The sequence below is a fragment of the Quercus robur genome, chromosome 3 (assembly GCF_932294415.1).
Source record: "Quercus robur chromosome 3, dhQueRobu3.1, whole genome shotgun sequence".
NCBI lineage: Eukaryota > Viridiplantae > Streptophyta > Magnoliopsida > Fagales > Fagaceae > Quercus > Quercus robur.
Genome location: NC_065536.1, coordinates 15,654,397 through 15,667,732, shown reverse-complemented (window position 1 = coordinate 15,667,732; position 13,336 = coordinate 15,654,397). Strand labels below are relative to the sequence as shown.

Below are 13,336 nucleotides of genomic sequence, written 5' to 3'. Positions count from 1 at the left end.
TATGGCTTGGTCTGTATTTTGACAAAGATTTTAATCGTACTATACTACCCCATTTAAATATATCATTTTTATGGTCAATTGCCCAAAAGAAATAGTAGGAAGGAAAGGATAAAAGGATTTGATGGTTTTAGCCTTGCAATTTCAAAGTCTACAATTATTCCAACAAGAAGAAATTAATTTTTGTTCAAACTTTAAAGTATCCAAAATTAATGCTACCTAACAAAATCATAATAATTGTGAAGGTAAAAAGGAAAAAAAAAAAAAAAGACATGCGGATTTTTATTTTGGGCTAAATGATACTAGTAGTTGAAACTATGAGGAAAACTATTTTTGATTTTTTTTTTTATAGAAAAAGTTGAAAACTTAAAAATACTTTTTAGAGATAGGTAAGATAATCCATGTCTATCCAGCTACCTCCTCCATTCCCCATTATTTACCTAAATAAGAAAGCCCCATACAAGAGATAATTCTTAGTGTTTAGCAAAAAAAGAGATAATTCTTAGTGAGTTAGGAAGAGCTATGACTTCCTCTTTTAACTTTAACTTTTTTGAAGAAATTATCATTAGAACATGCAACCGGACACATAAAGGTTAAAATCATGTTTTTAAAATACAATTTTAATTATAATCGTAAAATGATAAAAACAACATTTTCACAATTGTAATTAAAATCTTGTAATTGTAATCAAAACAGACTTCATTGGTGTCTCATACACGCAGAAGATCACAACTTTATAGGCAACTCTTGCTCTAATTTATCGGTTAAGTGACAAAGATGTGAACCCACTATTTTTTATTTACTGTTCACAACTCATTAGGTAAAAGTCGTGTAAAATATTGTGATCGTAAAATCACGCTTCTCCTCCACTATTCACAATTTATAATAGAGAAAAATTTTGTAAATCACCACTTGTAGGAAAAATTTGTGTAAAATGTTGTGATTGCAGCATTTTTCTTTTTACACAGTACAAACCTGTTCAGTCTTTCTTTCATCTCTTTGACTCAAAATGCCAAATAAAGGAAACAAACTACCGAACTGTCAGTCTCATTGAAGATTAGATAACAACACGCTTTGCAAGATCAACTTTGAAAGTTGTAGAACCCATTTTCTGCCTCTTATCCCCAACAACATTAAAAAAAAAAACAGAGCACAACAAACTCTCTGTTTGTTTTTCTGGTACCTAAAAAACGACACAGTATCATAAACTCTCTGGAACCTAGGGTTAGGGTTTGTTTTTTTTTTTTTTTTTTTTTTTTCCAAATCCTTCAATCAAATTGTCTCAAATGCGAGATCTCCAAGAATCACTCACAGTCACTGCGCTCCCAAACCTACCAATCACAGCAGCTGCATCGCCAATTTCTCCAAGGTTCTACGACTGGCTCTTCGAGTGCCATGGGTTCTGGCACAACGTGGCTCTCATTGTTCCGAACCTTCTCTTCATCCTCTACTTGTCGTTTCAAGCAAAGAAGAGCTTCTCCAAGCTCACTCAAGGCCGCTCTTATGTGATCATCGCTTACTACGCCTGCCTCTGGCTTGCTAGCTTGCTCAATTTGTTCTGGTGCTCTTTTCAGGTTCTGGGTTTTCTTTTCTTTTCTTTTTTTTTCTTTATGATTTTTTGGATTTGTGTGATGGGTTATTGTAAATTTGAGTTCTTTAAATTTTGGGTTTTTTTTGTAGCTCAGTTTAGTGGCTGAACTTTGTCTTTTGTGGTGATGGGTTGCTTTCTGGGTTGTTAAATTTAGTAGCTGAATATGCCTTGGTGATTTCCTTTTTGGGCTTCTTCAATTGTGGTGGTTGTTATATGGGGATATTAATGGCTGAATTTGTTTTTGATTTTGGCTTTTGGCTCTTAGCTTTTGTTTGTGATTTCTGAATATGGATTCTTGTTCTTGGATTTAGTAACTGAACTAAAGATGACTTTCCAAAAATATGTTATGGATTCTTGTTCAATAGTTGGGATTTTTAAAATCACAAAAATATGTTATGGGGATATGCTTGTGTGTTTGAGCTAGTGCACGTTGTACACAGAAAAGGAAGAAAAGTGGGAAAAAGAAGAAGAGAGAGTTAATGCTTGTGGTTGATTCCTTGAATGGGTTTAGTTGTTAGTGGGTCTGTGGGTGTATATTCGGATAATTTGGGCTTTTAATTGGGTTTAGTGACTTTATTTGGGGTAGTAAAATTAGGTTGTACAAACTTGTGTCTTTGGACTAACATCAAGCTGTTATTTATTTGTTTTACCTTAAAAAAAAAAAAAACTAACATCGAGCTGTATGGTTTATTTGAGTAAAACCAAATTACTCCAGAATCTGAATTGGAATACTGAATGTAGTGGTTTCCTTTAGTGGAAACTACCATGAAATTTACTGTGAAAATCATCTTTATTTTAGTCAGAGTACATGAAAGATTAATGGAGGAACTTTGGTGGCCAGTAGAACTTTGGATTTGATCACGTGTACTTGTTAGAAAAATTAAATATTTGATCTGCGTGCAGGTTGATATCTAAAATATGATTGAAAATTACTTTTGGCAGATAATTTCTGCACTTGGAAGAATATAAAAATGGTCTTGTGGCCTATGAATGTTTGGTGGCAACCAATGTAGAGATTGAAAGGAGTTAGGAAATGCACAGAAGAAAGAATAATGTCAAAAAATATAATCTTATTTACTTACAAAAATAAGTTTAGAATAGGAATGTAGAAGGCGTAAAAATTTTCTGTTAAGGGCCATCCTCTTGCATGGTCAGTTGGTCACATTTTGCTGATGCTCTTGAAGCTTGATTGTTTCTGTAACTCTTTCTTTTCGCTTCAAATTTATGGTTCCAACAAGTGTAAACTTTGATCTACCTACATGTTCTTATCTAGTTTGTATGCACTTGTAATGTTTAACTTGATGATTTGGGAAGCAAGCCTTTTGTGCGTAGCGTTATTTTATCACGGCTGTTTTAAAAATTCTTGTTAATTTCAAACCATTGCACATTGACATATGTCATGCCACTGTCCAATTTTCTTAATTGGTTTTGTTATGCAACAAGTTAGATGCCTTCTCAGAAACCCACGCACACCTCAATTTTGTTTGATCACACATGCTAGGCAACTGCTACTAAACCTTGTTTATTGTTTTTGCTATCTAAAATCCTCTTTGTTGGACATTTCCTGGCGTTTTAGCTAAGAATTGGATTATCTTTGTTGACACAGGCATGGGAGTGCACTCCTGGAAAAGAACTAGTTTGGAATCTCTTATCTTTGTTTACAACATCTGGAATGCTATTTTTGGAAGTAAGTTTGGTGGCTTTTTTGTTCCAAGGAAATCATGTGAGTGGATTAGAAGCTTTGACAAAGACATTTGTGGTCTCAGGGCTTGTCATTGGTTTAGATTTACTTCTAAAGGTATTTCTTGATTTCTGATGTGTGTGCGTGTGTGTATACATATGTATCTTATAAATAATGTTAGCCTGTCTGTGATCATGACACAGTATATTTTGCGAGGGAAAAAACATGATATCTTTCCTTCTTATATGTGTGTTAATAATGCACTCAGCATTTCTTAAGTCTCAGCTTGCAGAGTTACGGACCAATGAATTCCTATGCCATTTCTAATTGACTCTGTATGGAATTGAATCTGATATATAGGTGCTTTTGCACATATTGAACTACACATTAATGCTAGTACTTATATGGATTAATGTCAATATTTCCTTTTAATTTTTTTCTTAACAAACTTGTTGACATTTTTTTCCAGGCGATTTATATGTTCGGATTTGGGATCCCATTATTCATTGACAGCGATGATCATACACATCCATTGAAGTGGAACTTGTGGGTTATTCATAGGCTGGTGCTGACTGCAGTTTATGGCTTCATACTGTTCATGTACCATTCCAAATGGAGAGAAAGATTACCTGGTAAGTTTGTCTGACATATGCAAATTGTTACAGTTGTCTCATATCAATTTCATGACTGTTTAACCTTGGGTTTTTTTTTTTTTTTTCGTTAAATTATCTGCAGCAAGACCTGCATTCTACAACTATATTGCTGTCATGTTCTCGATGAATGCTCTTGCATTATTAGCTTGTGCACTTACTGGAAGTGGGGCTGGTTTTGGGTTCTGGTAATTTTTATTCAATATCTTTCAAACAAATAACTCCACAGAAACATCTATTTCAGAGTCATTTTTCTAGTGGCCTTTTTTTTTGTTGCTAAATCTTTTGTAACAGGTTGTATGGCGCAACCATTGTTTGCTACCATGCCTTCTATCTTCCTCTTCTATATGTAACATTCCTTGCAGACTTCTTCCAGGTCATTGTCATCATTTATTCTTCGTGGCATTTATTTTGTAAAAAATATGTTTTCATTGATCTCAATCAACTCCCAAACCTTTTTAAATATAATTTATAAGATTGTATTGTTTTAAATTGATGTTTTCTTGATGACCACAGGAGGAAGATTTACATTTAGAGAATGTATACTACTCAGAGATGAAAGATGCTGGTTTCTTTGATGGTGACTGGGAGTGATATGGTTACTTCTGAATCAAAATATGATCTTGTGATCATACTCTGTAAATGAAAGTAAATATGTACCAGAATTGCAAACTGTTGAGATGTAAGGGATGCTTATAATGTTTGTATGGTTTCTTATCTTTTTCTCATTTCACTTCTTTTGCAAATGTTGCTTCCCTATTCAAAAGGCTAATAGTATGAAGTGTACCTTGTCTACATATATACTTTGCATTATATATGTTTGGATATATGGTGAAATAGGTGCAAGCATGGGATTTTTTAAATTCCAAAATGCATAATAATTACTAATGTAATGATAACGTCATGGTGGTTTAGAGTAAAAGTGGGGAGCACATTTTGTTTATCTGTATAATCCACTTCCATCTCCTCATTTGCTATAACTTGTAAATTTGCCTGTGCCATGTGGTATGGTTTCTTTTGGCACGTAGGATTCAGTTTGCTTCATGTCAAGTAATCATCTTTATTATGGCAGATTGATGTGAAGTGACAATGGCTTTTAGGCTGATTGGCAGTTCTTATGTAACCGCTTGTGATAGGATTTCTATAGCAGATTGGGAGAAGGGGTTTTTTTGTTTTGGGGGGGGGGGGGAGGTTGTTGAGACTAAGGCATCAGGTTTTCTGGCAATTTCCTTCTTGATCAGGGGTGAACTAACTGCCGGCCTTAGGGTTGTTATCAGGACCAACTCACTTTCACAGTTTTAAGGCTTTTAGCATTCACTGTAGTGTAAAGTATGATAAAGTATGGGTTCTCTAGGTAGCTCAACTGGTAAAGTTTTTTGTCATCAAATAAGAGATTTCGATGTCTTGGCCTGATGATAATAAACAATTATTATGAAATGGATATCATAAGTTTGAAATACTATTGGCCCTTATGTTATCAGCTATAGGCTTGGAATTCTATCATCAGCTATACGTTTAGGTTTGGATTCTTTGGAATACTATCGTTCCCTTGTGTTATCAGCTATGTTGTTTCCCTTGTGCTATCAGCTATGTTGTTTCAAATCTATGATAGGATTGCTCCACTCTTTGGACGTTAGTGGTTATTTTAGTATTTTTGGTAACTTATAGTACAAGATTATTTGCTTTGTATGTCATTTTCATTTCTTTCTTTTTTAAATTAATTAAGAATAAGAAATGGGTTTGAGACTCTCAAACTGATCAACTTCAATAGTCCATGGGACGAATCCCAGTTCACTTTACAAATCAAATTCCCTGATGGCTTAGTTGAAGCCTAACAGTATGCCATTCAGAAAAGTTGTTGAGTAATAAGCAGCAAACACTATTCCTGAATCATCATGTAACACACACCATTCCATCTTTTCGAATGCAGTTCGCAGGAACTGGGACTGCAAACTGATTAGTCAGGTCCTTGCCTGGCGTGGTGTTATGTCTATTCATAGATAGATTTTGCTCCAGGGCTAACTCCTTTGTTAGGAGGGTAGGCACGGTGGGAATGGTCATATATATAACCTTTTTTTGTGTGGAGAAAGGGTCATATATGTAACATTGCACAACCAAATAACCTTTATGCTGTCAATAACCTTTACCTTAAACATTGAGGGCCATTCTTCATTTGATCATAGAGTGCATAACCATTAGGCTAAAAAAATAAAAAATAAAAATAAAAAAAGGCAGTAATTTAATGCAAAGACACGTCTTCATAATTTAACAACCAACTTGTTCCTTTCAGATTTAACAAACAAAAGATCTGATTTCATTACTGAATTGCTGTATAATCCACATACAGCAGGCTAAAACATGACAACAGTAAAAACCACTTTCAATGTAGGTTGAATGTTACTTTTTCTTTTTCTTTTTTGTTGAATGTTACTTCAATGCGCCCTTTTCCTCACTTTTTCTCAATGAGCTTCTCAATGAGATCTGCTGCATCCTGAACAGTTGCAATGCTCTGGGCACTCTCCTCTTCTACACTGATCCCAAATTCCTCCTCGAGTCCCATCACGATCTCTACCTAAAAAGGTGTGAAGTGTCATATGTTAAACAGGCACCACCCAAAAAAGTTTAGTAGACTTTAAAAGCAACCAATTAAAACTAAAAATCACTTGGACAGAAGGGAATGAAATCAAAGCATTTCCTCTCCCTCTCTCCCCTTATGGAACTGATTAAAGACTTAAAAAGAAAAAGTCTATACACTAAGTACTGGCATTCATCACATCACCATCGCTTACCCCTATGATCCCTAAATGACAATTTTGGCAAAGAAGTTACATATCACTTTTAGATTAGTGCCACAAAATCCATGAGAAAACAGATGAAGAGGTGAAGTTGAGAAAATAAAAATTTTATGGTACATCAAGCAATGCTATTAACCTGTGCTCATAGGACATAAGTGGGTGCACTTCAATAAACAAGAAAAAACCATCACAATTAGAGAAAGGTGAAATTCTGTTAAACTGTTGTCAGAATATCTAATAGTATTGTGTAATTGTTGACAGATAATTGCTTAGTACCGTGTCGAGTGAGTCAGCCCCAAGTGCTGCAAATTTTGACTCGCCAGTAACTGTAGAGTCATCAGGTAAAGCCAGCTGCTTCTTCACTATATTACACACCTTTTCTACGGTCTCTGGTTTGGCCTGCTCATTGACATTTAATACATTTATTATAACTTGCATATTTTCAAGAGAATCTGCATAAAATGCACAAGATTCCTAACATAAAAGCCAACAAGGAGACAGAAATAAAACGCATAGAATTTCCATAGTGCTGGTGCACACCACAAGATAACAAAAGTCAATTGTAATTTATGAGTCATTGAGATGCATTAACATAACATCAACCAATGTTGTGAGGATATTAAGAATATAACAATTCACAGGTTCAACAAGAAATCGATATTTCACGAGAAAAATACTCCATGAGCTAAAAACTTACAGCACAAGAAACCTGAAGACGAACTGAAAGTGGCCGCATCCTAAAAGAGAGGCTGCTTCTTCCAAAATAAGAAAGCGAAACTGGCTTCAAACCAGAAACCCTTGGCTTTGCCTGTTTAACACATTCAACCACAAGAACCTCAATTGCATAATTTACATCAGAAAAATAGAATGAAACAAATAATTAAACTACCTCCAATTTTTGTAAGGAAAAGTACAAAGTTTAGAATGCAAAAAGGGTAGTTCTATTTCCACACCTATATTGGGCACTTCCAAAGCCACGCCACGCCATGCCATGTGTCATAGAGGGGGTGTGCAAGCAGTCATTATCGGTGTGGAAATAGTAATTCCTTTGTGTAAATTGTTTTTTTTTTTTTTTTAAATGTTTATGAGCCATGAAGCTGGGCATTTTATAGTAATCAATAATCACATTCGTTTACTAGTAGCATATTTTAATTTTCTTTTTATTTAGTGTTTTAAATATTTGTAACAGACTATTCACAACACACTAATCACTAATGTTTTAAATATTTATGGGGTTAAGGATTCTTCTAAATCAAATCGCATATAGCACATAGAAATGAGAATTGATAAAAACGAAACCCACATAACATATAATATCAAATCCCACGGGTCAAATCAAAATTGCAATGGAACTCAGATTAAGCTATAATACTGGAAAGTTAATTGACAAAAATAATAGGAGATTTTATTAAGGATTGGCAAATATTTTGATGAGAATAAAATTTGAGGTGGGAACATTAAACATAAACATACCAAGCCATGTTGGAAGGAGTGAGAAGGGCGAGAGTGCATGGAGATCAACGGTGATGCACCGGCTGTGGCTGCCATTGGAGGATTCTACAGAAAGAGAGAAAATGCAGGAGAGAGAGAGAGAGAGAGAGTTCAGAGTTTTGATGTTGTTTTAAGGTGTGGTACATTACATTACATATATAGGAGGTTCAAGTATAGTTGTTGATGTTGACAAAGGTTTCAAGGGGGTTCGGAGATTCCAAGGTTGGAGGTTTTGGGTTTTGGACACCTGTCATTTGCTGTCGTTTATTTAAAATGGTGGTGCTGTCAAATGTTAAAGACTGGAAGAGCCACATGTGGGCCGGCTTTGAAATGGACTTTAGTTTAGTTGGGTTGTAGTCTGTTCTTTTGTATTTCTAGCTGTAGTGGGCTTAAATAGTTACTTGGAGGGTTTTTTGTTTTTATTTTTGTTTTGGGAAAAAGGGTAAGAGAGGCGACATGTTGGCAGCTCTAGAACTAGGAGATCAATAAGACTAAAAAGATGTATTTTAGGTAAGAAATGAATCTTGCAATCTACGTGGTTTCCTTATTACAATTTGTCCATAGTAATAGTAAGAAAATAGGAAATAATTGCTTTTCATTAACATCAATTGTTTCTCACGCCAGGTGAGTTTTACTTCTCACATACTGTGAGCTCTACTTTCCATCTTTTTCTTCCTATCACGAGGGAAGTCCAAGAGTGTGTCCATTAGGAGCTAAGCCTGTCTAGACAGTAAGGAGGCAGACATTAGACTCTACCATGGAGTTTGAGGTGCTTGAACATATACAAAACATGAAGCTCACTACGGAGGAAGACGAGGCTATGTCAATCTGATCAGTGAAGAGAGACAAAATTCTAGAGGAATTCTCCCTAAGCCTCATTGGGAGATTTCTCACATCGAAGCAAATAAACTTACAGGCTGCAAAAAACTTGCTGCGGACTATGTAGAAATTGGGTGAGGATATGAAGATAATTGAAGTGGGTGAGGGGATTTTACAGTTCAAATTCTCAATGGAAAGCCAACTGTTGTGGGTTTGGAATAACGGACCTTGGTGTTTTGACAACCATCTCTTGGCTTTACGAAGATGGGAAAAAGGGATGTTCGTTAGCTCAGTCACCCTTCTCGAAACTACCATTTTGGATTCAAGTATGTGGTCTACCGTTTGATCTCATTAATGAAGAGGCGGGAAGGGATATTGGTAGGAGTATTGGTGAATTGGTGGAAGTCGATTGTAAAGCTTTCAACTCAGACCAAGCCAAGTTCCTGCGGATACGAGTGGAGGTCCCACTTGATAAACCACTCCAGCGAGGAGGCCTATGATTAGCCCGAAAGGAGAGACATCACGAGTGGCATTTAAGTATGAACGTTTAGTGGGTTGGTGCTTCAGTTGTGGTCAGATAGGCCATGACCACAAGGACTGTCCGTCACCTATGGACGCCAAGGAAGGAGGTCGACCTTATGGAGAATGGCTTAAGGCGGGGATAAGGGGGAGACCCATGGAGGTAGACGGAACTCAGCACCATGCAAACCAAACCTAGCAAACCCCACGGACCAAACCACAAAACACCATTCATCCTTCGCCACCTGAAACCATTACGCCTAGCAAACTCGATATCGAAACGCCTATGGAACCCAGCACTGATATTTCGCCGATAAGTGAAACAGTTAATGCCAACCTAATAAACGTACAAGTTAATGCCAACCCGGATTCTTCGCTCCCTCAATCATGCAATTTACTACCCCAATCACATCCCATGATGGCCATGCACATTTCCACCATGTCATCACAGCTGGCCATAACTAATGCATCAGTTACAAACCCACTGAATTCAAACACCATCAATACCTAACCCCATAACGCCACATTAAAACAACCATACCTAGACAGCCTTAACATTCCACTTTCGGACCAACCAAACTTAAAGCCCACATTTAACAGTACCGAGAATCAAGCCAACACTTTATTCCTAGTCCCAATTACATACGGTGCAAAAAAAAATGAACCATAAACCCTAGGCACACCACCCTCACATGACCAACTTAAAATACCAAAAACAAAACACGTGGAAAAAACCCATACTTTCCCCAGCCAAACAAAAACCTTCCCAAACCAAAACACAACCCAAGCCTTCACACTCTATTCTTCTGAAAGAGGGCACAAAGAGACAGAATGAAAGCAACAACCATGGGTGTGACGATGCAAAGCGATTTAAGGTGGATGAAAGGAAAATACAAATAGGAATATCAACAGTAGAGGCTGAGGTTCAACCCCGCCAATCGCAATGATCGTCTTAAGTTGGAACTATCGAGGGTTTGGGAACCGTTGTGTAGTTGAAGTCCTCTTTGAACTGGTGAGGGAAAAAGCTCCCACAATTTTGTTCCTCATGGAAACAAAATTGACTGACAAAGAGATGAAACCGATTAAGATGGAATTGGGTTTTTATGGTATGTTGGCTGTTTCATGCAACAGACGTAGGGGTGGATTGGCACTACTTTGGAGGGAAGGGGTGACTGTGAACACATAAACATACTCACCAAACCATATTGATGTGACGGTACACACACAGACTTCACCTATATAGAGACTAACAAGTATATACGGCCACCTAGAGGAAGAAAGCAAAACTGACACTTGGAGACTCATGAGACACCTACATGCCCGAGCTTCTCTCCCTTAGGTATGTTTAGGTGATTTCAATGAATTGTTGACCTCAGATGAAAAAAACGGTGGCAATATGAAACTGATGGCTCCAATGGTTGAGTTCCGTCACACTTTCCTCCATTGTGGCTTGGTTGATATGGGCTTTAGTGGGTATCGTTTTACATGGAGGAATGGTCGACATAGGGTAGCTTTTGTTGAAGAAAGGTTAGATAGGGCAGTTGTAACAACTGAATGGCGTGAGATATTCCCTAGAGCAAAAGTGAGTCACCTTTCAGTATTCTATTCGGATCACGATCCTATTATGTTGGACATGGCACCACCAACTCAATCTTGGAGAAGACGGAACAAAATCTAGCGCTTTGAAGAGACATGGGTGGCTCACACCAATTGTGAAAGGATAATCCAGAAGTCATGGAACCAGACACAACCTTATGGTAGCCTTATGTATTGCCTACTTGAGAAAATAAAAAAATGCATAATGGACCTCATAACTTGGAGTCGTACCACCTTTGGGAATACTAGAACTCACCTTGAAGAAAAACAAGGAGAGCTTACCATACTGATCGAAGAAGGCTATGGGCAGAATGTGGAAAGGATACATGGGGTGAAGAAGGAGATAAATGAGCTCTTGCACCATGAGAAGGTATACTGAAGACAAAGGTCAAGATCCATATGACTATCGGCAGGGGATAAAAATACAAAATTCTTCTACCAAAGGGCGAGTCAGTGAAGAAGGAAGAACAACATTGTGGGATTGTGCGATGGGGAAGGAGAGTGACACATCGATGAGGATAAAATTGCCAGCATAAAAGAAGAGTTTTACAAACAACTATTCACATCTTCCACTTCACTAGATATGGAAGACGTAATAGATTCTGTGGATCGGATGGTGATGGAGGGCATGGCACACTCATTAACCCACCCTTATACGGAGGAAGAGGTGAAAACTGCCCTTTTCCAAATGCACCCATTGAAATCACTAGGACCTGATGGTATGTCGCCTTTCTTATTTCAAAAATTCTAGCATATTGTTGGACATGATGTTACTGCTGCTGTATTATATGTTTTGTACTCTGGAAGATATCTAAGAAAAATGAATTACACACATATTGTTCTTATCCCAAAAAAAAAGGACCTAGAATATATCACAGACTTCAGACCAATTGGCCTGGGAAATGTTGTATCACGAATTATTTCTAAGGTTTTTGCCAACCGGATAAAGCCCATTTTACCCAATATCATTTCTAACTCACAAAGTGCTTTTGTGCTTGGTAGAATTATAACAAATAATACTACAGTGGCTTTTGAGATGATCCATCATATGAGAAATAGGAGAAATGGAAGAAAGGGTCATATGGTGGTAAAACTTGACATCAGTAAAGAATATGAAGGGTGGAGTGGGAGTTCCTCCAAAGGATAATGCTAAAAATTGGCCTACCAGAGCAATGGGTCAATCTAGCCATGGAAACTATGCGTACTGCATCCTATTCAACTCTAATCAATGGAGAAGTTAGAGGTCTCATCACACTGTCCCATGGCATCAAGTAAGGGAACCCTTTGTCTCCATACCTATTCCTACTATGTGCCGAGGGTCTTTCCTCTCTCATCCGTAGAGTTATGGATAACCAACTTTTGAAAGGAGTGATGTCTTGCAATAGCAGGGTCAAGCTCTCACACATACTATTTGTAGATGACAGCTGTTGAAGACTCTTTTTTTAGCCCACATGGCATTATATCGTTGGCAACCCATGCCACATCAACATATTATTGATTTTTTGGGTAAATCTCTTTAAAGTCCAAAATAAGCTCATATTTCATTCAACTACATGGATTGGGCTCACATGGGCCATGAGATCCTTACTTTAAGAGGTGGATTCATGGTCCACATTTCTTTTTCATCAATTGGTATCATAAACCATGATATCATCAACATCAACATATGGATCGGACTTAAGTAATGAATCAAAGCTCATGACCCATAATACCTCTCTTATACTCATGGCAAGCGGCTTCCTCAATAAGAGCCCATATTTACACAAAATGACAACAAAACCCAAGGTGCATCATCTCATCTTCAGCATATGATCCAAGCTTATAAATCTCTTTGGGGAAATTTTGGGAGTCATAGTTTGGAGGGCCAAGAGGTATGTTCAATAAAACTCTAGCAATTTAATGTTGATAAAAAAGACATGTTGCTTGGCGTGTTTTCTCCAACTCCCTGAACTCTGACGAGTCTGTGTGTAGCGGGTAATATATGGTAAGCATCTCTTATCATATAATACTTTAGATGATAAAATTCCCTATTGCTCTTTTCCTAAAACTTAATATTCATTATGTGACAAATACTCAATATCTCCAACCATCTAATTGTTAAGAAAATAACTGTTCATTCAATCCCCAATTGTTGCTATATAAATTTAGAAACTTCATTATATTATTCTACATAAACTACATTATTACTTTTAGCTAA

General features: G+C 36.9%; 2 protein-coding genes across 2 annotated transcripts; one reads left to right on the top strand and one right to left on the bottom strand.

The window, feature by feature from the left end:
* Positions 1-995: 995 nt before the first annotated feature.
* LOC126717249 (protein CANDIDATE G-PROTEIN COUPLED RECEPTOR 2-like) lies at positions 996-4,716 on the top strand. The gene is made up of 6 exons (XM_050418770.1): positions 996-1,571; positions 3,195-3,386; positions 3,739-3,901; positions 4,005-4,107; positions 4,214-4,295; positions 4,436-4,716. Exons 1-6 carry the CDS (start codon positions 1,284-1,286, stop codon positions 4,511-4,513), a joined length of 906 nt encoding a protein of 301 aa, XP_050274727.1. The 5' UTR covers positions 996-1,283; the 3' UTR covers positions 4,514-4,716.
* A 1,345-nt stretch (positions 4,717-6,061) lies between these two features.
* LOC126717248 (acyl carrier protein 1, chloroplastic-like) lies at positions 6,062-8,357 on the bottom strand. The gene is made up of 4 exons (XM_050418769.1): positions 8,188-8,357; positions 7,412-7,522; positions 6,991-7,113; positions 6,062-6,491 (listed from the first exon to the last, which is right to left on the bottom strand). Exons 1-4 carry the CDS (start codon positions 8,260-8,262, stop codon positions 6,369-6,371), a joined length of 432 nt encoding a protein of 143 aa, XP_050274726.1. The 5' UTR covers positions 8,263-8,357; the 3' UTR covers positions 6,062-6,368.
* Positions 8,358-13,336: the final 4,979 nt, after the last annotated feature.